The sequence below is a fragment of the Electrona antarctica genome (genome assembly GCF_951216825.1).
Source record: "Electrona antarctica genome assembly, chromosome: 6".
Classification (NCBI taxonomy): domain Eukaryota; kingdom Metazoa; phylum Chordata; class Actinopteri; order Myctophiformes; family Myctophidae; genus Electrona; species Electrona antarctica.
In genome coordinates this window covers 35,846,782-35,873,008 of record NC_136811.1, presented here as the reverse complement: position 1 = coordinate 35,873,008, position 26,227 = coordinate 35,846,782, and the positions used below count along the sequence as shown (strand labels likewise).

The following is a 26,227-nucleotide window of genomic DNA, read 5'->3' as shown; positions in this document are numbered from 1 at the left end:
GGGACGGGACTGCACATTAAGTGCACATGCAGTGGGGGCTGTGGAAAAGCCCATAGCATAGAGCCCAGGGGGGGTTTAAACTACTCGGTGCTCTGATCCGGTCAAGAGCCCGACTTTACCGTATCCGGTCATTTGCAGACACACACACACACACACACACACACACACACACACACACACGCACACACGCACGCACACACACACGCACGCACGCACACACGCACACGCGCACACACACGCACACGCACGCACACATACAATACATACGTATACGTTCAAGCATCGTTTTCGTATCCGCCCCAAGTCCAGGCCGGATCAGCAAACTTCAAAGAGAATTGATCCCGGTCGAATCAACTGAACTTTCTAGACTTCCGTGGAACGAACTAAACTTAAAATGAGAGGGGGGAGGGCTATTATGTGCACTGAAGTTTGAAATAGTGCTTAACTGTATTATTTAAGAATATATCATATCTATATAACCATCATTTGAATTCTTAACATTGCAAGATGAGTCATATGGTTGATGACCGAGATGTTTGAAGTCACTGGAATAAGTATGTTACCCTCACCCCTTAAATGATGGTACAGACCGAACGAGTGCCTGCCTGCTGTGAGTGTGCTTCTAACATGAGCTTCTCCCTATCACAGTACACAACAAAACACATTTAACAATTAATTTGGAGTGCTTATTTTCTTTCGCGCTGTCATAGTCTCCTAGGCTGCACGTAGAGTTATATCCACAATGTCTGCTCCAAAGAAGGGAGACTTATCCGTCTCCGAAAAGGAATTGTTTCAGGTCATTACTGCAGGTAAGCCTCTTTTGCTAATGCTAGTAGCTACTAAGATCTAATAAGAAACTCGCTAGCCCCATCCATCTGTGAGTCTGTGACCCCCCAGTGCCCCCACCCCCTAGCCTTGGATCAAGACTATCATAGACGTATTTTGTGGTTCCATATGGGGCTAGTACTAGTAGACATGTCAAAATAGATCAAACACATCTATGATAGTCTTGATCCATGGCTAGCTAAAAGCCAATGTTGAACAACCCATCTGTGAATATTTCAATATAGTTAAGTTAATTAACTTCACTCCTTTGGTAAGCATGTACCACTGTCAGATTGCTGTCAATCATGAATGTATGCATGATGCTAGCCGCAATTTGCAACTCTAGATTTTATTTTATAATGGGATGAATCTAGAGTTGCAATACCCTCTATTGACTCCCTACTCATCCAAATGCTTTTGCGATCTGCTTGTATTAAACGACGTTAAACTCGCCAACATTGCAGCTGTATAGAAAACTTGAATTATCCTCTTTCAATCTGCCAAGCGTTTGTTTCATAAAAACCCACCGTAGACATGTTATGAGCTACTTTATGTCAATAAATTGACAGGTGAAGTGTTGGAGTTTGGAAGCACTCGTTTTAATTAAAGGGTCGCGCAAACAGGTGGTACGCAGGGACGTTCAGTGACTTCGACGAGTGCTTCCAAACTCCAACACTTAGAAAAATAATCACCTGCACAGACTTTCTTGACAGAAAGTAGCTCATAACATGTCTACGGTGGATTTTTATGAAACAAAAGCAGATTGAAAGAGGATAATTCAAGCTTGGCCCAGAGCTGCAATGTTGGTGAGTTTAACGTCGTTTAATACAAGCAGATCGCAAAAGCAAATTAGATGAATGGAGGGTATTGCAACTCTAGATTCATATCCCATTAAAAAAAAATCTAGAGTTGCAAATTGCGGTTAGCATGATGCAACAATATATATTGTTTGTCTCAGGGAATGTTCAAGAGGCCTCAAGACTCCTGGGCTGTAAAGATGTCAGAGTCAACTGCTTGGATGAGGTAAAAGGTTCTAGATTTATAGACATTTAGGCTACAGAAAGTTTGCTCAATGTCATCTTGTCACCTCCTCCATAGTATTGCCCACACTTTGGTAGCCCGTCTGTCTGATTCTTATTTTTGTGTGCATTTAATGCAGTCTGGTGGTGATGTTGCAATGTTTTTATAATGATGATAACAACTTCAAGCAGCAGCAGCTTTGTGTGACAAAAAGGGAGTAAGTAGCAGTAGTAAGAGACTGAAGGGCTTTAGAGGAGGTCCTTTTGTGTTGGGTCTTTGTTAGTCTAATGCCTGTCAAAATCAGGTGTTAACTGAACCATGTAAATGTGTTTATTCTTTCACTAGTCTGACATTTGAACATTTCTCAGCATTTACTTTGTTTGCGTGTTCCAATTTTCCATAAGTTCCATTTAAGCATAATACATTCTGTAACGTCTACTTGTGAGCCTGTGTATTGAACGTTCACAGTTTATTGACAGCTATTTGGTCTCCTCCGCAGTATGGAATGACGCCTCTCATGCATGCTGCCTATAAGGGAAAGGCAGACATGTGTAAACTGCTCCTGCAACATGGAGCTGATGTGAACTGTAATGAACACGAGCATGGATACACAGCGCTGATGTTCGCTGGCCTATCAGGTACTGTGTTCAGATGCCGTCACCTCAAATAAGAAAGTGTATAGATTGGGGGGTGTGTGTTGTAACTTCCCTGCCTTTCTGTGCCTTCAGGGAAAACTGACATCACATGGATGATGTTGGATGCGGGGGCAGAGACTGACGTGGTGAACTCGGTTGGGAGGACTGCTGCTCAGATGGCTGCTTTTGTAGGTATGATTGATTGATTATTTTATTTACAGGTCCTGCACACAAAGTGCCCAACCCTCATTATACCTATAAGACACCATTTTACGTTTACGGCATGTACAGTATAATACATTCAATCACAGCCCAGAATTATACAGTGTTATGTCTTCTAACCCAAGCTTGACAAATCAAATCTGCCACAACAAAAGCTCCTTTAACAAAATAAACATATCTCAATTTTCGCATAATCCTCTAACTCAAGGAATTACTACAAATAACAAATGTCTCTATGTCATCATATTTAAAACAAAAAGTGAACCTCATTTTCAAGTTCACAGAGACAAACGGTATCTCTCTTCCTCTGAAGTGGCATTAAAGCTGCCAGTATCCAATGGTAATGTTCCTGACCGTATTGGTGCACAGAGAGATTGTTGTCTTTTGTTTAATTATGAGCCGTGAACATCTCCGTTATTATCAAAAACCTTAATCTGGGGAAATAATCTGAGATATAAGGGTTTAAAAAAATTAAGAGAATATGCCCTTTCTCATTCTTTTTTGCACCTAGTTTTATGCATGTCTTTATGTCTTCTCTCTCTTCAGGGCAGCACGACTGTGTTACTGTGATCAACAACTTCTTCTCTCGGGCAAAACTAGACTATTACACCAAGCCCCAAGGGCTGGAGAAAGAGCCCAAGCTGCCTCCCAAGCTGGCTGGGCCCCTCCACAAGATCATCATGAACACCAACCTCAGCCCTGTCAAGGTAAGACCAATGTCCCATCTAAAGCTGCATGCAGCTGTCGCACACTTCTACGGAATGGTTTGCGCACAAGAAATATCCGCAGCGCAATAAATAATAGTTGTGTATTGTGTCACTCGCTCACTGGCACACAAACATGTCCTGCATGTTTAGCACAATCCCCGCCGCCTTAATTTATGAATTAATCCTGTGTTGCCACGGTTTTCCCCCTTTCAACCCTTATTTTGAAGATCCAAAATACCACGACCGGAACCAGATGTTGACATAATGGTGTGTGTGTGTTGTCGGATTAGGTGTGGAATTAATAGCTAATAAAAAGGTCATGATTGTTAAGGGCTTGATTTCATTCTTATCTGTGCGGTACCACGTGCAAAACTAATTATATCAAGCCTAGGCATTATTTAACTGAAATATCCAGAGACAATTTCTTCTTCTTTTTTTAAGAACCACTAATTATTCCTATCCCACAGTTACCCTTATTCCATTGTCTTACTTTATACAACATTCCATTAAACTCAGGTTGTCAGATATACAGTACTGATAGAGCTGACATGATTATATGGGCACATTTCCTAATAATGAACTCCCTTTTCTGTGGAGTTTCTTAACCTCAGACTTCCCAGTAACTGACAACATTGACGTACTTCCACGGAACAGTGCAAGGTTTAGTGCACTGTTCCGTTTAAGAAAAAACAAAATCTTCACTTTGCTACATTACTAAATGCATGGTCAGGGACCACGTCAAGGTGGTTACATTGTACAAGTGAGATTTGTTTATTTTTGGAACACGGTTCATAATCTTATTCTTCATCATAGTATGTGACACGTCACACAATGCTAGGCTTAAAATGACCCTATGGTATTTTCAACAGAAAAAACTTCCGTGAGCCAGGGGAAAAACAGAGTGACGCCAGGACTTTGATACTCTATAATAGGGGCTGCCCCGTGACGATGTTTCTCCTTTTCTTCCTCATACCTTTTGATACTTAATCGCTTCCTTCTATTGCTCTGCATCCACCCGCTAAATATTAGCATGGCATCTTCATCAGGTTATCTGACAAAGATGTAATCTGACATCGATATATTTATTTTATTTATATTTTTAAGCAAACCGTCTGCAATTACAATACAAGTTTTTACAATAAAGAAATATAGGCATGTAAACTACTACAAATATGTAGTTGTATGATACCAATATATAATGTAATTAATAGATATAGTGCAATTTATTAAAAGTAATTAACTGAAGCTACTTGTAAAACAAAATGAAGAATTTGTCATAATCTAACGCTAAGGGGTTGGACAGGTGGTGCCAAGGTGGTTACATTGTACGGATCAGATTTGTTTATTTTTGGAACACAGTTCATAATCTTCATATATGACACGTCACACGATGACCCTATGGTATTTTCAACAGAGAAAAGAACTTCTGTGACCCAGGGGAAAACGGAGTGACGCTAGGACTTTGCAGTCTCCGGATCTGCAAGAATCCCCTACTCGCAATAGTCGCCAAACACGTTTATCTGCATTCACTAGAGAACCTGATATAACCTCCAGCTAATAAACAGTATATCATAGTGTAGAGCGCCGAAGTGCTGATGTCACTACTCGTCCCCTCGATTCCCCTGGTTCACGGAAGTAATTTCTCTAGTATGGAGAATAACATGGGATCATCTTAAAATCGTTTCATATAAGCAAGCTGTCTCGGACTCTCGGTGTTATTGTCATGGATGTGTCTCTGTATCGTTTGCGACCATCAGTCACTCATATATGATACAGTCTGTTTCTAACGAAAATGTAACTAATTCAGTAGCAGTAACAATAGCGTTTTCTCTGATTCTGATTCTTCATATCCATATGAGTGCAGCGGCCTGGATGATTTGTTTATGTTTCAAACACAGTTCTTATATGAAGCAATGCAAATAAAAAGTACATGAACCTGTGGATTTGAGCCCTCTACCGATATTGACGTTTTTACAGCATGGCTCTGTAGGAGGCTAGCCTTCTAGAAGGAGGTGTGTGTGTGTGTGTGTGTGTGTGTGTCTGTCTGGAGCTATTCTCGCAAACTGCTAGACCGATCGATCAGTAGGATGCACATGCAGATCCGACATGCGGAAACAACGGTCGGACATGCAGTCGAACATGCGCTGCTCCTGTGCTTGCGGTTATGGTTAGGTTAGGGTTTGAGGTAGGTTGTCGGTCTAATGACAGTCGGACCAATAGTATGTCGGAACTAAAGCCAAGCCTGTACCCTCGATCAGTGCCAAATGTTTTGTACAATTTTCCAGTAGGCCAACTTAAAGGACCACTTCACCACTTTTCAACCAATCTTCATATAATAGGTCCTCACTAATAATCATGATAAAATGGCACAATTCTTTTCTACTCAGTCTGTGTCTCATAACAGTGCTGTGGGCAGTTCAGAAACCCGTCCACCAGTGACATCGTTAGGCAGATCTTTTTTTACAAAAATGTTTAGATTTGTATTATCGTGAGAATGATGGCTTCCATTTTCACATTGCAACTTTTCAGGACTAGAAAGCCTGCAGTTTCTATTAGCTTGGATTCCCCATCCATCGATGGACGGGTTTCTGAACTGCCCACAGCCCTCCTATGAGACACAGAAATGTGTCTCATAGGAGGGCTGTGGGCCCTCTTTTTTCTTATTGTCTGAGTTATATTTAACTTCATGATGAGGTACTGAGGTATAGTGCAAATTTGGAAAGATTCTGGGTACGCAGACAGAGCTATAGTACACACACACACGCGCGCGCACACACACACACTTCATTACGCCTGAGGGCGAGAAGCGACCTGGCCCTAAAGGGTGAGGTGCAAGCGTGCACCTCGCATCCGCCTGGGTGACAGCAGATTGCTGGGCGAGTGCTGGTGCTTTGGAATGGGGGATCAAATCAACATATCTGCCTGGGTGACAGCAGACTGCTGGGTGAGCGCTGGTGCTTTGGCATGGGATCAGATCTTAATTTTCGGGCCTGTTGAGAACTCTAGTTTTCCGGCTGCACTAATAACTTTGGGGCAGGCTTGTCTAGAGTTTAAATGGCCAGGTATCAGTCAAAAGGGAGACATCGAAGAGGAAGGAAGGATGGATGGGGAAGGATCAACATATGGAATGTCGGAACAGGTCAGCTCCATATATGGAGACACATGGGCCTCAATTTTCAATCAACCAGCCACCAGTATAAAAGCCTGGGAGAAGCTCCTCATCAGTCTTGCCATCTGTTACCTGTTCTGCTGAACCTAGTCTGTAGCTAGGGTAGTGTCTGTAGGCTGTGTGCCTTACCTGCTTAGTTTGACGTTTCTTTATTTACTGTGTGTTAAAAGAACAGACCAACCTAGTAATCATTGTACGCAAACCGCTGTCAAAGTATCCCAAACCCCTTTCCTGTGTCAAAAGAAGGGAAGCTGTATGGTAAGGGTGTGCTGCTATTTTCTTTTGTTGCCCCAGTTTTGGCCCATTGTTTCTGTTTAGTCAGGGAGCCTAGATTGTAATTTTCTTTTTGGTGTAGTTTAGGATTGTTTCTTTTCTAGGTAGGGTTGGGGGGGTTTTGTTTGTTATTTTAGCATTAGCCACCCTGACGATATATATATATATATATATATATATATATACATGCTTGCCCTATCTTCTAGCTACTGTGAAATTATTTTCTCAATAAATGTACACATTTTTGCCTGAAGGGTAAAAGGGTTTGTGGTCAGATGTAGAGTTGCTGGCCAATATTGATGACATTAGGGATCTCCATATATGGGCTTAATATTAATGACATCAGGTATCTCCATTCCCGATGTCAAATGATGTCACGTGCTCCATGACTGATCATGGCACGTGATGTCACGTGCCCGACCAACACACTGACAGGAAATGCACGATTCCATGGGTAAATGTGACCTTTGGTCGCAAATATTTTTAAAATATTCAATATATATCTGTATAGCATTTACTGTTATTTGGCTCTGATCTCTCCTTCTCCAACCTAGATGGTGTTGCTAGTGAAGGAGAACCCAGTGCTGGCAGAGATTGAGGCTCTGGAGAAGTGTCGGCGAGTGATGGAGCTCATCTGTGAGAAGTGTGTCAAACAGCAGGACATGAATGAGGTGCTGGCCTTGAAGATGCACGTCATCAGCTGCGTGCTGGGAAAATGCTCCTCCTTCCTCAAGGACCGTGAAGACAAGCTGGATGGCCTCATTAAGAGGTAGAACATGTGTGTGTTTGACACGGAACACTGTTGTATTCTTGTGTATTCGTTATCACATTAACTTCTAAATGGTGAATAGACTAGTAGTACATTTATATAGCGCCTTTTATCCTAAGCGCTTTGCATTGCATTTATCCATTCGCACACACATTCACACACCAATGGTGGAGGAAACCATGCAAGGCAATGAAGGCACCAGCCTGCTCATTGGGAGCAGTTGGGGCTTCAGTGTGAGATTCAGGAGATCGAACAGGGAACCTTCCACTCTGAGCCACCCTTCTACACGGTTAATTGTAATTATTATTTTGTTCTAACAACACAACACAAGATCATTCTAAAATGCAGCCTTCTTATTTCTTATGTCACAGTTTGTTGAAGGGCCGGGAGATTGACGGCTTTCCAGTGTTCCAGGAGAAGTTTGTCAGAGAGTGCATCCGCAAATTCCCCTACTCTGATGCCACTCTACTGCAGCAGCTGGTGCGGAGTATTGCCCCTGTGGAGATTGTGAGTTTATTTATTTTTTGTGATTATGAATTCAATTACCATTTGGGTCCTAGATTTATTCTTCTGAGACACACAGGTGTTGCTACTGGTTAAGACACAGCTGATTTTTCTCTCCTTGCAGGGCAATGACCCCACAGCTATCTCAGTCCTGACCCAGGCTATCACAGGCCAGGTGGGCTTCATGGACTCAGAGTTCTGCACTACATGTGGTGAAAAGGGGGCTGAGAAGAGGTGCTCTGTCTGTAAAATGGTATGTCTCAAACACGTACTACTCACTGTAGCAATGCTATCTCTGCTCTCATACATTTAGCATATTTCTGTATGGCGGCAACAAACGCCAGAGAGGCAAAACGCTATTGGAGCACTCCATGGAATGCACACATTGGACACCCTTTTTCTGAATTAGAAATTTGAAAAACGAACAGAATCCCACACAGTCTTTACTTGTAGCCAAGAATCTTTCCTGGCGCAGCAAAGATATAAGCTCACAACACGTGCTGCATGTAACTAACGCTCGTTTTGTTTGTCTCCACTCTCAGGTGATCTACTGTGACCCATCTTGCCAGAAAATGCACTGGTTCACCCATAAGAAGGTCTGCAAGGCGCTCCTGGAGCAGAGACTGAAGCAAGAGGCAGAATCGGCAAATCTCAGAGAACAGCAAGGTATTTTAGGTCTTTGTCACCTTTATAGTTGACAGACAAAAGCTGAGCATAACTGGTTAGTTGGTAGTTATTCATGTTCGGATAATCATTGAACCTCATCTAAATGTATTATTTTGTATATTTACCAGTAAGACGCCCTGAGGGCGAGAAGCGACCTCACCCTAAAGGGCGAGGTTGCATGCACGCATCCGCCTGGGTGACGGCAGACTGCTGGGCGAGTGCTGGCGCTTTTGCATGGGGGGGGGGGGGTAAGATCTTAATTTTTGGGCCTGTTGAGAACTCTAGTTTTCGCTGGCTGCCGGGCGCAGCTGCACTAATAACTTTGGGGCAGGCCCGTCTAGAGTTTCAATGGACAGGTATCGGTCAAAAGGGAGACATCGAAGAGGAAGGATGATGGGGAAGGATCAACATGGAATGTCAGAACAGGTCTGCTACCATATATGGAGATCTAAGGGTTTGAGGTCAGATGTAGAGTTGCTGGCCAATATTGATGACATCAGGTATCTCCATATATGGGCTTAATATTGATGACATCAGGGATCTCCATCCCTGATGATGTCACGTGCTCCATTCCTGATGTCACGTGATGTCATGTGCCTGACCAATACACGCACTGGCGGGAAATGCACGATTCCATAGTTAACTGCGACCTTTGGTCGCAACCATCCATGTTAATTTGATTTTACAGACTTGATCGTGAAAATTGCCAAATATGATATTTGTCTGTTTCACGGTCTGTACTTAATTGGCTTAAATGTAAACATTTGATCAGATTTTAATTTATTTTGTCATTGTCAAGTTCTTCTGCATCAGTGTCAAAGGTTTTGATCCCCTGTAAAACCTACTTATGTCATGTGAATAATAGAGGGTTCTGTTCTGTTCATTTATTTGTATGTTTATTCACTCATTTGTTCGTTCAGAAGAAAGCCAAGCGGTGCAATTGGCCACAGAATCCATCCAGAACTTATCGGTGGATCCCCAAATCAAGGACTCCTGGGACCTCCAGCCCCCAGCAGAGGAGACCCACAGCCCTGCTGCAATCCCAGCATCCGACAACGCATAAAAGAAAACAACACTGGCCAATTCTCAACTTTCGTTCCTTCAAAGTCTTATAAAGGCCAACTGTCCATGAGACTAAAATCCTCACTGTGACACAGTATAATGGGTAAGGAAAAAGAACCCACACACTCCTGGAATAGTCCAGTGGGAAAGTCCTGACATTGCCACCAAAGTAAAATGAAACAAAAACACTAATGCACAGATTTAAGGGTTTGAACCATGTGTCAACTTGTATTTTTTTAATATATATACATATATATATTGTATATATATTTCATTAATATATATATGTTTGTTTTTGTACGTGAAAGATCTGTAGACCAATTGTGTGTATGTATAATTGTGTGTATGTATTTGGAAGAAGTTCAGGGGACGTGTGTTCTGATTAATTATAGTAATATTTACTTCTTCACATCCTTGAAGTGTAATTCTGCCTTAAGAAACCCAACCATTCATTGTGTAGTAGTTCGTAAAGAAGCTGTTTGGGTAGGTGTATATTATATACTGTATAGGTTTGTTTTGCCATAGAATTATCAATACTTTTATTTTATCTTATGACAGCAACCTTGTCACAGAATGTGAATGACTGAAAGGGCCTGGCGTGAATGGGCAGAGAATATTTGAGGTAAAATTACCAATAGCTGAGGATGAGTTCTGGCACAACTTGGCACACCCCAGTTGCAAGATTCATGGAATGAGTTATTGTGCAGGAAATTGTTTTCAATGATTTCCACCACACTTAGTACCACACAACTTAATTTGTAAGATCAGACCCAACACGTTCCGGCATGTGGCCTTCATCATTCTGATCTTCTCAATAAAAGGTGGAGAAACCAACCCTTCACCTTAGATTGTATTTAGGTTGAAGTTTCCAGGTATGTTACAGAACTTGTGGTTTCAGTAGTCTGTACTATTAAATAAAGACCAAGATCTGTTGGAGTAATAGTTAATACTGTTGCACTCAAATTGGACTTATTTCATCTTTTCTAGTTTTATTGTATTTGTTTATTTAGATGGTGCACCGTATATTGGCCATTGATCAATGCATAGCAATTTAGCAATGATACTCACTTTCATATGCAGTCCCCACAAAAATAGTGATGTTCAGGGTCTCATCCAGTGACATTCTTTCAGGTACAGTAACTTGCTTGCTGACATATTTTCTTAGGCAACAGTCATCTGAAATTCAATACCAATGAAAATTTGAGCATTGTTTCACATGTAGCTTTCTGTATGCCAATTTATCGTTTTACTAGATTATTCAAGCAGCTAGTCAAGTCAGCCAGAAGAAAGACATTTTATTCCAATCATCCAGAATTTACTTTGTGCACTCACTGCCAGTGGTCTTGGACAGTTGCACCAAGCTCTACAAATATAGAAAACTATCCCTAAGTTGGAAATGAATGCATCAAGACTTGAATTTGTAATCACTTGACACATTGGAGGTGGTCCACTGACACTGAAATACCCATCTGCCAAAGGTCACAAGCTAGGCGAGTAGGCGAGGACACAATGATGCTCTCCAAATATCTGGAAGGCCCTAAAGAAGTTCTAAAGATCAGACCTTGACCAATGTGGTTAGTTTACAGTAGTCTACATTACAATTTTGTTGAAGAGCAGTGGAGAGAGATGATTTTAATAGTAGGCTAAGTTTTTGGGCTTTGGTTGATTGATTGAATCCTTTATTAGACAGAAATGTAAAGGGCGCAGAGTACAGTCAACACTTGGTCTAAAAGGATAGCACCAAAAAAGTCCTTGCGGTCTTGTTTCCATTTGGTCCTGTTCATGTCAGGTTTGAATCAATGACATGACTGTGCTTGATTGATTTGATTTACCAATACACTGCCTTGACTTTCACTGAATGTAAAGTTCAGTCAAGCAGCAGCTGAGACTTAACCTGACTCCGCCAGATGGGGCAGCAGAGAGTACACTGGGTTCCCCCCTCCTGCTGGAGGAGGGGTAGCCTGGTTAATAAACCATCTGGTTTATTAGCCAGGCTAGAGGAGGGGAACCCAGTGCCCCAACTGGCGGAGTCAGGTTAGCTGAGACTGACCCATAAATCAACTATAATATATATCCACAAGGGGGCATACTTTCACCAGAATTCATGGCTTAATGGCTAACTACTGCCAAAAGTTATTGCGCTGCTTTTGAGTTGCCCATATTCAGTCAATATAGCCTTTTCCAAAAATAATACAAAACAATCAAATCATATTGTATTTCATCATATTGTAGGTATTTTATCATTCGTCACAATTATACTGTAGTTCTGCTCTGATGCATTTGCAGGCCATTTTGATTTTAGCGCCTCAATAATTATAATGGAATGTGCTTTTTATAAAATAGGCCTATTTATAAGTTACAGATTAATTTAACCCAGAGGAGCAGCCACCACGAGAGACACATGACCTGCATTGTCTGCATCACACACTGGCTTCATTTCCTAATTTTGTGCAACCATGACCTTTCTTTCTTGGCTTTGTTCCAGGTGTTATGCATTCCTGTTGTGCCTAGTATCCCCTTGCCCCACCCCACTATTACAACATGTGGGTACTTCCTGAGTATGTGTACACACTCCTGCCATGCTGCTTGTCAATATGCTATTAACTCATGACCCCTTCATTTCCCATAGGGGTTAGACTCGGCTCCTGTGTGACTGTCCCTCGGTCTGTAGGACAAGAGGAACTAGATCAGATTTCTTTTTTTCCCACAATAGGAGCACAACAGTGAGCCGTCTCATATTTACTATTCTGCATTCATTTATGAGGAAACTGACAATGTCAATGACAAAGGTGTCAAAGTCTTCTTGGAAGTATTGACTCTTTTTCTATTCTTTGCATCCCTTTCCCATTGTTTTCTTTCATTTTCTTTTCCTTTCTTTGTGTTTCTTGTTGAAACAGGGATACCTTTCCTGAACACCTTCAAGAACAACGGAATAACAACAAATACTGCTGTCTTAAAGGATAATCTATTATCTCCTGTTAAGTTATTAATTACACATTTTACACAAAATGGAAAGACAAATCTTTACATTGTCACGTATATCTACCACAGAGAGAGACCAGTTCAAATGTGCTCATATGATAATAGCACTGTGGGAGGCGTGATCACATATCATATTTCATTCACATGTTCGACAATTAGTGTCTATTTAGGACGCCTCTTTTCAAATCAGTAAGACAAGCCTGGATTGAATGTTACCCACAAAAGTAATTATATATCTACTTATTTTGTACAGAAGACATGACTCCAGTTAGTCTGGGCACATTTTAGACACACATTTTAGACAGAGATTGAGAGGTATGGAGAGAGAGAGAATGATGGAGAAAGACAGCAAATTATACACAAACCATATCACCTTTCAGTCTTGAATTTGGCAAGTAGCTGGAAAAGGCAAGTCAGAACGTGGTGAATAGCAAATGAGAAAACGAACAGGTCTGTTCTGAGGGCAAAATACACTTTGTGAGGAATACGCTATACAGCGTACACCAATGTATAGGCTTATATAGCCGTTTCATCTATAGACAAGATTTGGGTATTTGCAACTTTTAATTTGCTTCATGTATTTAAGTGTTGCTGTGTAACGATTGGGAGATATATAGAAGAGGCAGCCTCTGATGCTTGGAGAAGCTGTGTTTAAAAATAAATAATTAGTCTACAGCAAGGGCAGACTTTATGCCCTAATTTATAGACCCACTTCTTGTAAAAAAAAAATCAGTTATTTTCAGTGAGTGACAACATTGTGCTACAAAGTATAAAATTATGATCACGGCATTAACACCCAAGTGCTGACATTCAGTCGTGAATGTGTGTAACTGGATGAACATGATGCTGGACATTGAAAAAAGAAAGGAAGAAAGAAAAAGATGGATGACCAGATAGCCTCTCTGTGATAAACGTTCATGTGGACAACAGATGAATTTATTCCGTTGCTGCTGACAGAAGTCTCCAGAGCGCCATGATCCTGAGGAGAGAACAAAACAAGATGGACAATCAAAAAGCACAAAAGACTTGAACCCCAGCATCCATATTCAGGGGGGAACACTAGCCAAAAATAGCAGTGAGCTTATACATCTGCTATTTTTGGCAAAGAGGTTTGGAGTAGACTGAAAAAAGTACAGAGCCAAGCCAATTAACTAAGGTCCAGTTCAATGCGTTGTTTCTGCTCAACATGGAATCTGATCCCAGACCATAGGAAGGTGTGGTGTGAGGAGGTCCCTGAGGAGGTTCTCCACCTGAATCTGATCCCAGACCATAGGAAGGTGTGGTGTGAGGAGGTCCCTGAGGAGGTTCTCCACCTGAATCTGATCCCAGACCATAGGAAGGTGTGGTGTGAGGAGGTCCCTGAGGAGGTTCTCCACCTGAACACTTTTAATCTGATCCCAGACCATAGGAAGGTGTGGTGTGAGGAGGTCCCTGAGGAGGTTCTCCACCTGAATCTGATCCCAGACCATAGGAAGGTGTGGTGTGAGGAGGTCCCTGAGGAGGTTCTCCACCTGAACACTTTTAATTCATATCAACAACAGCAGGAGTCACTAAAGGCCTAGTCTCTCGAGACAGACTGTTGCCTGTCAAATTCAAAGGAAAAGAGGGGCGCTGTTTTTCTTTCTTTTTTGGCGATGGGTTCTCAGATTGCTAAAAGCTACATTTTATTACAGAGCCGACTCAGCGGAGCAATCATATTATCTAGTCTTAAAACATGGTGATCAGAGCTATCACTCTGATCTCAGCCTCAAATAATGTAGCTTTTACATAATTATGTTGTAACGTATTATTATAATTTCTTTAAACAAAAATAATAGGAATCTGGTTTATCACATCTGAACTAGGCTGTACATTAATTTAGACTGGATTTAGACATTTCATTTTTTTCCCTTTCTTTTTTTCCCCTGGAGAATTGATAGCCTACCTAAATTGTATTTCTATTCACTTAAAATGTCTTTATATTTTCTGTTTACAAATGCTGCTCACTTTTGCACCAGAATCCCAGTGTTAAAAAAAGAAACAATAACATCTGCATCCAGACTTTGTATGGAGTTGCCTACTTAAGGTGAAAGAGGAAAGAAAGTGGAATGTATTAAATTGGTATAAAAACAAAAAAACGAAACTAAAACTGAAAATATGAATACCGTATAGCAATAATCTAGGCCTAATCGTATCATCCATAATGGATATGTAAAGCATTGTTCTCACTTAATCATCGTCCTGCAAGAAGGTGATAATGTGTAATAAATCAAGAGATTCAAGACCCTTAATCCCATCATCGGTGAGTGATTGATTGACCCCCCCCCCCCCCCCGACATCAGAAGAAGAGGGTGAGGATGGTTTCGATGGTTTCCAGAGTTCAAGTCGTGGGCGGGATATCCAGCCAGTAAACGGCCAACCAGTCAGCCACCAACCAGTGCCTAGATCTGCACTGGGTGCACCTGAGCAGCTGCCAGAACGAGAGGCGGACTTGCTATATAAGCAACAGGCTAAGATATATCCCATGCAGTTCAGTTTTGCACACGACATCGGTGTAAAAGTTACCTGATTGATAACCGGACGTCGCACCCAATATCCTCAGAACCGACCATGCACTTGAACGCATTCGAGTCCTGCAATGTCTTATTTGTGTTTTCCATTCTTCTGAGGAGTTGCCAAGCCTTCAAGAATGATGCTACGGAGATCCTCTACTCACACGTGAGCGCACCGGTGCAGGATGCTCCGAGCAACGTTTCACTCAACCGTGCAAGGAACGGTGGGAGAGGACTCGGCAATACTGCGCAGGACAGAGCTGGTGAGCGCAACATGATATCCCATTCATGTTTTAACATAGGAAGCTTGATGATTTTACTCCATCGCACGAAGCCTGGTGTCCCTTTGACTGACAGTTGACAAAAATAATTGCGAGATGTAGGCGTTGATTGATAAGCGACACCGTCGTACGGAGTAGGCTATATAGTAGAGTTAGTAGCTCGAGCAGAGTAGGATATCTGCCTTTGCTGTAGTCAGGATGGACAGTGATGCTTGATTGAATTGTCTGATGGTGATTTTAGAATTGAGTGAAAACAGCGTACATTCAGACTGAGGAATTAGGCAATTTTTAAACAAAGTTAAGCATATTATGCTCAATAGCTGTCCATATAGCCTATTTGAAACATAATTGTAACACAGGAGTAGCTGCCGATTTCATAACTTAATAACCTGGGCGAATTAATTACTTTTGTCCATGAAATTGTTAAACCATCAAAAACACATGACCACAGTTAAGTGAGATGAGGTGAAAGCTTGATCCACAGGTGTGTAATGCACACCTTCCTGGCAGTGGCAGGCTTCCATAGGGCAGGGATGAGTGTCTCAGAGAGGCAAAAGCCGGTATTTGAGGAACCCTCATGTGTCAGTGCCGTAAATTGAGGTATGCTCAATGACTGCTCTATGCACAAGAAGCATGCGGTTGCAGCGTTGTTTGACTTGAGCTCTCTCAGTATATGAGCATGAAGGAAAGAAAAGAGAGCTTCAAGTTCTCCCTGCCATGTTCATTCATCAAACACTCTCTGTCATAGAGAGGGGTGGGGTGGGGGGGCATTGTCACCAAAGTGTATGGCACAGTGTGAATGGACACAGGTTTGGATTACAGTGCTAGGAGGGGGTGAGAGTTGTAGCCTGCAGCAGAACAATGCTGATAGTATTACCGGTTGCTCAGAGATAATCCCATAAAGCCCTGCTCCATTGACAAAGTTTGGAATGCCAAAGGCTTTCCTCTCGTGCAGAGGAAACACACAATTTCCTCAACAAGTGAGTTATATAGTAGGTTGCTAATGTGGGTCAGAAACTTCAAAAGATGCCATCGAGATTTAGATGAGTTGTGTGCAATATGTATAAAAATAAATGCTCTTACTACCACAGTCAAAATTGAAAGAGGCACAAATGTGCCATGCTGGAAATTGGTTCCATAACATCCATATAATTCAATATGTATATATTGTAAGATACATTGCTATAGTTTCTCATCATTTCCTATGTGTTCTTCCAGCAGAGCGGGAGCAAATCGGATGCAGAGAACTGAGGTCAACGAAGTACATCTCTGATGGCCAGTGTACCAGCATCAACCCCATAAAGGAGCTAGTGTGTGCTGGCGAGTGCCTTCCTGCTCAGATGCTTCCTAACTGGATCGGTGGTGGCTATGGCAGAAAGTTCTGGAATCGACGGAGCAGCCAAGATTGGCGGTGTGTCAATGACAAGACACGCACCCAGCGCATCCAGCTGCAGTGCCAGGATGGCAGCTCGAGAACGTACAAAATCACTGTGGTCACTTCCTGCAAGTGCAAGAGATACTCAAGACAGCACAATGAATCGGGCAACAAGTTTGAGGAGCCTGTCCTGTCCCAGCCCCAGATTCTCCACAGGCACAAGTCTAAAAGCAAGAGAAGGCTGGGAAAAAACAGGCTTAATGAGAACTGGCATGAAGCTGAACCCTGAGATCTTGAGGACAAGGAGTCAATGTCAGAATTATTTTAATTACCATGCATATAGACTGTACACAGGAATTATCATTCTTGGTGACATTGGTGCAGACTGCAGAGACATTACTGATAACTTGCAGAGACTGCAGTCACATTATGCTAGCGACTCTAGCTGTGGATTATCTCTCAATGTGACTGGAACTTGATTCACAGGCAGTTTGTGCCTTGCTATACAGCGGAGAAGCCAAAAGGACATTCTGAGGACATTTCCAGCTGTTCACACTGCTTATGGCCTATAGATATAAGTTGTGCTGTGTCAACAACAATGAAGTTATAGTTTTTATACAAATATCAAGCCACACTACCTGTCCAATATAATGTAGCCAGTGTTAACTTCCTTAACTTCTATATTATACAGAATGTAATTTCTAGCTTCTTGTATAGGCATACCATGGCATGAAAAGAAACAGCTAAAACAACAAAATATGTAAATACCTGTATATATCCTATCAAATTGTTAATTGTCTTATGAAGTACGATTATGTGTATAAGATTTTACTATATAAGATGTATGATGTAATATATTTCTTATGGCAACATTTTATAAGCTGTGTTGAATGTTTAAATGTCAACATAATGGCATAAACAAAGTGCTAATGTTGTAATGTATTCATATGAAATAAAATCATCTTCTTACATTTATTGTTGATACTGGCTGTCAGACTTTATCACCGAGGCATAGACACAGGAAATTACAGCTTTTGAAACTATTTTTCATTCATTTTCAAATTTTGATTGAGCCCATATATACTGTACAGGTGTATTGTGTGCGTGTGTGTGTGTGTGTGTGTGTGTGTGTGTGTGTGTGTGTGTGTGTGTGTGTGTGTGTGTGTGTGTGTGTGTGTGTGTGTGTGTGTGTGTGTGTAAGCAAGCCTGTTTTCTCTTTCTCTCTCTCTCTCACAGGGAGACAGCTCATAGATATTATAAAATATAGGGACAGCTACAGAAACTTGAGTGCGATCGCGCGAGAAGCGTTACCACGTGTAGCAGCTGTTGACATGCACTATCCTGTTTGACTCCGCCCAGAATCCCAGATTTCAGCGACAGCTCTGACTTCAAAACCTCTGTGCCGTTTAAAACGAATGGATTGGCGTCATTCATGGCCAGTGGCCATGCACGAAGATAGTGGTGACATTGATAGGCCTGATAAGCCAGGGTTTTTCTCAGACTATACGGCCGGGTTGTGCAGTCGTAAGGTGGGGGAATGCTGCATAGATTTCTCGGTCGCCGTGGTGCTTCCAGCCGGTGGCAGCGGGGAGAGAACAGGGCTAGCGACACCAAAACAGTTCTGCACGTTTCTCAATAGGCCGCTTATCAGCTACACTATTCAAGCCTTCGAAAGGTAGGCTAGCATTCATCAATGTTTATTCCGCTACATTATATGTGTGTGTAAACATATCACTCATCAACAAGACGCCCCGGTAAAGCTGGTGATCTAGTTCAGTACTGACGAAATTCACTATAAAATACCATAGCATTCACATTTCCCCGGCCTTGTTGGCTAGCTTTTGTCGCACTGGTCCAACCATACTGCCAGAAAACAAATAAACAGTTTAGCTTTGCCCGCCTATTGGGTGCTCTTATTTAGGCACATTCACCTTAGATTCAAGGGTGAATTGGTTTGATTGATTGAAAATGTTATTCACAGTATGTAGAATGGGTACATTTCAACGAAAGTACAGGTCAATACAAAATCTGCTACGAGGATACAACCAGAAAATGTACTGCAACTTGTTTACATCAGTGTCATCCATTTTCAATTAATCAGAACCCTCTTAACTCAGTTATGCCACATAATTGCGCTAATACATAGTTGAAGTCACTACTAATAATATAAAAATAGGCAACATCCTCATGACTACCATTTGATTGATTGAATATATACTTTTATTAGTCAGAAATGTAAACCACATAAGGTACAGTCAGACATATAATACCACCAGCTGTAAGAGTTCTTTAGAAAAAAATAGATACATTGTCTGTCTGTCTTTCTGTCTGTATACTAAACAGGAGGGTCTGCTCTCTGCATAAGCCTACTATTTGTATTTCACCATTGCACCACTGGAATTATCACATGGGCTATCAAGGCCAGAAAAGTATATTTTGGACACTCAGTAGGCGTTCCTGCATAACTTCCGGGTTTGATGATGATGTCACGCACATACCCTCTATTACATTGCTGAGGTAGTTGAATGCACTGTATCTCTCTGACAGGGTGCCATGGATCAAAAGCATTGTTGTAGTGGTTGCCAAAGAAAGCATGGCTCTGATGATGGACATCGTACAGCGCTTTCAACACAGGAAGATCAGAGTTGTGCAAGGCGGTTCTACTCGCCACAGGTCCATATTCAGTGGTATCCATGCCCTCAGTGAGAGCGAGAATGGAATGGCTCCTCTCAAACCAAAGGTGGTTATCATTCATGATGCTGTACGGCCATTTGTGGAGGAGGACTTTCTCTGCAAGATAGCCATGGCTGCCAAAGAACAAGGGGTGGGTCTAATCAGCATGTTTGCATTTCAATCTTTTTAACTTGTGTTTCTCAGAGCTGCAACTGACTATTTAAATTATTTATTTATTTAATTCATCAATGTGATTAATGTGGACCATAGCATTATGGTAAAATAAGGAAATATTGTTAAAAATGCTAAAGGCTGTTAATGCTGACAAGATGAGCTGGTGTGCAGATAGACCTAGAATGCCTGTGATCATTTAATTAACTTCGTAAATTTTCATGTATCATAGGCATAGAACGGTCGCTACTGTCCCTGGTTGATTTCAATTGTGTGCGGCCTGTGATAAATGCTCCGTTTGTACTCACCCATTAAATAATTCCAAAAACGTGGAGGGAAATATGGTCCTCTAGTTTTATATCCATGTGAAAGTTCTGGCACAAAACGTGTATTTAGTAAATTATCTCCACTTTTTCAAGAGATGCACACGGACTTCTTTCTCTCCGGCGAGGGGGGACTGGAATGATCGATGAACTGATTTTAGACGTCATCACCAATTGACAAGGGAAACACAAAAGTTTGGGTCACACAATTGGCAGGTGCCTTGCGATAGGTGCTGGGTAATTAATCACACCACCTGCCAATTGTGTGACCTAAACTTTTGTGTTTCCCTTGTCAATTGGTGATGACGTCTAAAATCAGTTACTGACCACTGATTATTTGATTAAAAAAAATCACACTCGTGTGAAGTGAGGGGCACTCTTAACATCATACATCATCATGTATCATCACATTCCAGCCAATCGCTTAGGCGTCCTCACTTTTCTGTCCTCGCTTTTTGAGGGGCGCTAGCCTCTCCTATGTCCAGCTTTGAGGGTTTACTTTGTGCACACAGTCATAAACATTGTGTTAACACAAACATTGAATGCCATTGACAATGAATGACCAGCTTTTGAGTGTTTCACAAACAAGCGCCCCTCACTTAACACAGCTGTGATTTTTATCCTCACATTCCGTGCTTAGCCAATCACTTTTGGTGTCCTCACATCGCTATGGGGTACACACAAAGCTGGGCATAGGAGGTCAATTAACGTGGATCTATTTTCAATATAAAAAATCAAACTCGTGTGAATTGATGGGCGCTCTTATCATCGTACATAATGCCGTAATATAGACACTATGCCTATTTGCTGACGTAAAATTCTCCATTCATTGTCAATGGGAATTTAATGTTTGTTTAAGACGAAGTTTGTGGACGGTAATCCAAAGCTGGATGTATAGAGGGGCTAGCGAGTGGCGACCCTCAAAAATTAGGTGATACCCCGACAAGCAAAAACAACGGAAAAATTATTGAATGGGTTCCCAGATTGAGTGACATGTGACGATGATGATTATAATTTATAACGGTCAAAGTAAGCTTTAAAGTCCTAGATCACTATTCACTACATACAAGCAAGTTCAAAGTCACAGCAGTCAGACAACCTCATTATCAACTGCTTTCTGCAGTATCTGTGGAAAGCTCAGTGTTATTGTTCCCCCAAATGATGACTCGAGGAGCCTAGTCTTAGCCTGGCATTGTTGGCCAGCCAGACTGATCACAGTCTGGCTGGCCCACATGATCACTGATCAGTCTGGCCAATGCCAGGCGGGGCAGCTTAGTCATTATAATGGACATAACAAAAACATATTCCAAGAAGTGCTTGATTGTCAGAATAATTATGCCGTGGCACAAACTGGAATTGTTTTTATTGTTTTATTTTTTAAGTAGGCAAGCTCTAAACAGGATATGCAACATAGCAAAAGCGAATCAGTCCCAGTCTAGTCAGACAATAGACAAAACAAATGTTCCTTGCAGCTCTGATGATAAAGTATCTTTATATTGGCTGTTGCATCCGAGTGACATATCCATTGCTCCCAAAGGTTGCTTTTAATCCATGGAAGATAGATGGAAGGCGTTTTGGAAGGTCTCATATCTGCCCCGAAGAAGACACTCACAGATTAGTTTAAAAATGATTCATAGGCTGAACCCCACTAAAAGATGTGAGAAAACATTGAATGCATGGCTAGAAGGTTACGAGTAATACCATGGATCTTGACAAGTGGCAAACATTTATGGTGTGTCTTTGAGGCCCTCCCTATGAGTGTGCCTGTGTGTGTGTGTGTGATGTGTAACAAACTCACAGCACCGCGTCTGGTCTTCATTATCTTGCCAGTATTCCCCATCCATGATAGAATGGCCTTCTCCACTAAAGAGCAGCAGATTCATTTAGATTTGAACAACACAGTATAACACGCAGAGCACAGTGTTTGCTTTCTTTTCATTTTGTGAGCCACTTTCCCCCAAACCACCTCACTGGCTGTGTTTACATTTGGCCATGCAGAAGATGACTTCTCTAGTCATGTGCCATGGTCGGATGAAAATATTATTACACATAATTTGTTGTTTGTTAAGAATTTACAAGCTGTTTTGGTTAAAATGGAGTTCATGTTAATTTGTTAAGATCATGGACAATTTGATAATCGATCAATTCGATATCAATCTGGCTGCATAGGTATCTCACTCCATCCACCATCAGTAATAGTTTTGAAAGACAGAAAATGACTATACCTAATTTGTCCTTATGTTCACAAGGCAGCGGGAGCTATCCGACCTCTTGTGTCAACGGTGATAGCCTCTACATCGGAAGGATACCTGGACCACTCCCTGGAGAGAGGAAAGTACCGGGCCAGTGAGATGCCCCAAGGATTCCTATATGACATAATCTATCAGGCCTATCAAAGGGTACAGTATACTATTTAATCCCTTTTGGTGGTGGTACCCTTCAGGATGGGAACCCCTTTTGGATTTCTTGTTGCCAATATAGCATATTGCAGCATCACATTTTTGTATTTTCTTAATAAATATTCAAAGTTTTTCAGGAAAAAAACTCAGGATTTAAAAGGCCTCAGTCCTAAATGGGTCTTTTCTTTGTTGTGATCATGGCTACTGGACTCCTTACCTCACTGTCATGCATAATCACAGTAAAGAATGTTCTCATGTGTTTTAATGTTTCTAATGCTTGTGTTCCGTCTGAAAAATATATTTCGAGGTTAGAATTAAAATAATGACGAAGCCACAATGATGGTTTACCAGATTCCTGGTTACCAAACTAATAAATACAAACACATTGTCTTTGACTATTTAATAATTGGTATATAGTTTGGATAATTAAGTAAGCTTAATTTAAACAGACACCACACCCAGTGTATATACTAAGGTACATATTCACTGGGTGTGGTGTCTGTTTAAATTTGTATTTTATTTCTTAAGCCTACACACAATTTCACTTTTAGTTTTAATAAACTATTCTGACAGAAGTGATGCATGAAATCCACCACGTTGCCATTTTTGGAATATTGGCACTGCTATACGAAGAGCCTTCCCGGATATTTTGGACATTACTCTTTCAAAATGTTTAACGGTGGAACGGTTTATTGAACACTTGGTTCCTATAGTCGATACCGCAACATTGATACCATGCCAGCAAAGTGATCTTCACTTACTGACGGGGAGAAAGAAAACAGAGTACCTAATACTACAGTATGTACAATTCGAGCACCATTCCTGCGGGTTTGTAGTGCTAACGCTCGGTGTCATATAATTACTTTAAAAGGTCTCTCCAATCGTATGAAATGACAGATGGATTGAGATTTATGCTTGGAAAATAATGGTGCCGCACACTGTCCCTATGACAAAGGACTCTATGGTTCTCATACATCACAGCAGGCTTCACAGTTCTTCATTGTTCAGCAGATGTGCCAGAACCTGCAGGGTTTCACGCTGAAGAGTTTGCGGTATGGGTGCTATCATTTTCACTATGCCTCGATTATGTCTGGGAAAGAAATGACACATTAATATACTTTGGCACACTGTAGAAGGTTTGTCTGCTGAACAAAAGTGAGCAAAGTCTTAACTCGGTAAAGAACATGGACCTTATGGTGAAATGGAGACAATTTAACATGGATACCTGGACAATTGAAAACCAACTCTCTAGTGCTGCAAACTAAATGCATTTATTCTTATCTTAATAGCACTGGGGACTATTACGCCGGATGGTGATGTATGAATCCGTAGGTGCAGAATCTTGCCCAATGTTTTTTTTTTTTTTTAATTCTTAAGTGCTTTGCTGCTTCAGCCTTGACTCGAAGATGGTGACATTGATGCAAATATCTTTCCATCATAAGGACACAGGAAACCTTGAGCTAAGAGCTAAAGTATGCCTCCAATTGGAGCCGCCATTGTCTGCAGTTATTTTTATTCTTGGAACATGCTGATTTCAGATTACTTAGGAGCAATGTTGGTTTTGGCATGGGCATTTTCAGAAAATTAGCTCAAATTCATTCTGCAGTTGTTGTCAAGATAAGTCAAGTTACGAAAATTAACACATTTGTGGAGATGTTTCAGTAAACGGTGGTGTGAAAAAGGGAGTTGTAGGGGCCACTGCTGAGAAGGTAACGGGTACGGTCGCCCCAATTCCATCTCGCCCCAGCTTTTTTCCGTCGACCTCACGCCGACAGCTCGGTGCGGCGGTTCTTGTATTCTTTATTTTGTTTTACTGAGAATAAGGTTAGAAATAAGTTTAGGGTTAGGCATAGTTTTACTGGGGTTAAGTTTAGGAATAGGGTTAGGTTTAGGCATAGTTTTACTGAGGTTAAGGTTAGGAATAAGGTTAGGTTTAACTGTTTAAGCATCATTTACTTAGATTAAACTTTAGGTACAGTTCCACCGGCTGTATGCCCGGGGCAAGTTGGTAAAGGGGCGAGTTGTTTTGTATTCGCTGAGAACATGCCCCCCCCCCCCCCCCCCTCCACCCCATTACTTCTCCCCTCTTCAGTCTGTCAAAATGCGGAAAGTGTACGGTGTCTGTCAGGTTAGCACTGTAGGACATGTTCATGAAAAATCTGCAGAGCTGCACCTATGCAGCTTGACATCCATTGAGTCTGGTTAGAGTTTAGGTCTGAAAAGACAAAGGAGAAGACACTTAATCCAGTCCCAGTGAGCGCTTTTGTAAGAGGAGAAAATACTTAAGGTTAAATTACCACAGGAGGAAGACCATATATCTTCCATAATTTCTCTTGCCCATTTCATGGTCCCTGAAAAAAGAAAATGCCCCCACTCTTTTTAGCCCAATAAAATATTACCCTATATCTAATCCTTCAGGTAGTGTGATTTGCCTTTGTAGTTCTGACTGTATCTTAAACCCGGCATATGAGCTCATCGCCTCAATCCAAATGTCCATGTGATCTTTTAAATAAGGGCAATCTGACCCCGGACAAGTTTTTTCCTCCATCTCCCTGGTGTAAACCCTCTTTTAATAAACTGTTCACATTCAGCAGTTTCTTTGCCTTCTATGCCATTTTTTTGTCCTTTCCAATACAACATTTAGGAAATGTGAAACTGTGTGGATGTGATTCTTATTGTCAACTTTGGTCAATGTCTCTTGTCTCCTGTCCTCTAGTGCAATGAATCAGACTTTGAGTTTGGCACTGAGTGCCTCCATCTGGCTTTGCAATACTGTGGCACCAATGCCAAGCTCATCGAGGGCCCAGCAGCGCTATGGAAGGTGAGCTAGCCTGTGGCCCCGTTTTGGGGACAGGGTATTTGGTGACTTTGTCCTAGCTGTATGCTCATTATTGGTTACAGGAACAAAGAAACGGGAACAAAGAAAGCTCACATGTCAGAAGTTATGAGTGACAGCTGAAGAGCACAAACCCATGTGTTTAAAGTTGTATCAAGGCTTGTTTTTGTTTTGTTTTCATTAGTTTGAACGCACATGTATCGATTATGTCTGGGAAAGAAATAACACATTAAAATACTTTGGCAAACTGTAGAAAGTTGGTCTGCTGAACAAAAGTGAGCAAAATCGTAAGTTACTGGTTTATCATACAGGAACAGAGAAAGCTCACATGTCAGAAGTTAAGAGTGACAGCTGAAGAGCACAAACCCATGTGTTTAAAGTTGTATCAAGACTTGTTTTTGGGTTTTTTTATTGGTTATGAAAGCACATGTATTGTATTGTAGTGTTCTGTACGCTATGGCCGAACTAGGAGTGTAATGTTAAACCAATCTGATTTGTCCTCTAGGTGACCTACAAACGAGATCTGGCTGCTGCAGAGTCCATTATCAAAGGTATGTTCCTTTATACATTTACCATTACATCACACTACAGTGTCTATACCGTATATAGTTGCAGACATGAAGTACATGACTACATGATTGAAGGCTAGTGCGTCTCAGAAAGGTTAAATGGTCAGAAATGAGCAATGTGAGAATCTTTGGAGATTTCTTTTCTCTTTTGAGACACTGGGGTTAGAATTTAGTTGAATAGACTACAGGGAACCTATAGATGTCTGATCTGATGATTGTATTTCAAGGAAGCCTG

General features: G+C 41.4%; 3 protein-coding genes across 5 annotated transcripts in view; all 3 read left to right on the top strand.

The window, feature by feature from the left end:
* Window positions 1-358: 358 nt before the first annotated feature.
* ankmy2a (ankyrin repeat and MYND domain containing 2a) lies at window positions 359-10,799 on the top strand. 2 transcript variants are annotated; one of them, XM_079503965.1, is made up of 10 exons: window positions 359-809; window positions 1,784-1,848; window positions 2,345-2,483; window positions 2,574-2,672; window positions 3,249-3,409; window positions 7,406-7,620; window positions 7,992-8,127; window positions 8,249-8,377; window positions 8,667-8,790; window positions 9,714-10,799. In XM_079503965.1, the coding sequence occupies exons 1-10, from the start codon at window positions 743-745 to the stop codon at window positions 9,851-9,853; spliced, it is 1,275 nt and encodes a 424-aa protein (XP_079360091.1). In that variant the 5' UTR covers window positions 359-742; the 3' UTR covers window positions 9,854-10,799. The 2 variants fall into 2 exon arrangements, with proteins under 2 accessions (XP_079360091.1, XP_079360090.1); XM_079503964.1 differs by having other exon boundaries at window positions 364-809; window positions 9,711-10,799.
* Window positions 10,800-15,363: 4,564 nt separating this feature from the next.
* On the top strand, window positions 15,364-17,996 carry sostdc1a (sclerostin domain containing 1a). 2 transcript variants are annotated; one of them, XM_079504697.1, is made up of 2 exons: window positions 15,364-15,628; window positions 16,868-17,996. In XM_079504697.1, the coding sequence occupies exons 1-2, from the start codon at window positions 15,424-15,426 to the stop codon at window positions 17,308-17,310; spliced, it is 648 nt and encodes a 215-aa protein (XP_079360823.1). In that variant the 5' UTR covers window positions 15,364-15,423; the 3' UTR covers window positions 17,311-17,996. The 2 variants fall into 2 exon arrangements, with proteins under 2 accessions (XP_079360823.1, XP_079360822.1); XM_079504696.1 differs by having other exon boundaries at window positions 16,865-17,996.
* Window positions 17,997-18,348: 352 nt separating this feature from the next.
* The window catches only part of crppa (CDP-L-ribitol pyrophosphorylase A), a 40,541-nt gene continuing 32,662 nt past the window's right edge, over window positions 18,349-26,227 (top strand). Inside the window, exons 1-5 of the mRNA XM_079503364.1 lie at window positions 18,349-18,696; window positions 19,569-19,845; window positions 22,438-22,587; window positions 25,304-25,408; window positions 25,929-25,974. Of these exons, the coding sequence (XP_079359490.1) occupies window positions 18,437-18,696; window positions 19,569-19,845; window positions 22,438-22,587; window positions 25,304-25,408; window positions 25,929-25,974 (838 nt within the window). The 5' untranslated portion in view covers window positions 18,349-18,436. The remainder of the gene's footprint in view (window positions 18,697-19,568; window positions 19,846-22,437; window positions 22,588-25,303; window positions 25,409-25,928; window positions 25,975-26,227) is intronic.

Excerpts from the sequence above, each read along its gene's own strand:
- ankmy2a (XM_079503964.1), top strand. The coding sequence starts at position 743 with ATGTCTGCTCCAAAGAAGGGAGACTTATCCGTCTCCGAAAAGGAATTG. Across the intron at positions 3,410-7,405 it reads CCAACCTCAGCCCTGTCAAG|ATGGTGTTGCTAGTGAAGGA; the intron begins GTAAGACCAATG and ends TCTCCAACCTAG. Across the intron at positions 8,791-9,710 it reads AAATCTCAGAGAACAGCAAG|AAGAAAGCCAAGCGGTGCAA; the intron begins GTATTTTAGGTC and ends TTGTTCGTTCAG.
- sostdc1a (XM_079504696.1), top strand. The coding sequence starts at position 15,424 with ATGCACTTGAACGCATTCGAGTCCTGCAATGTCTTATTTGTGTTTTCC. Across the intron at positions 15,629-16,864 it reads TACTGCGCAGGACAGAGCTG|CAGAGCGGGAGCAAATCGGA; the intron begins GTGAGCGCAACA and ends GTGTTCTTCCAG.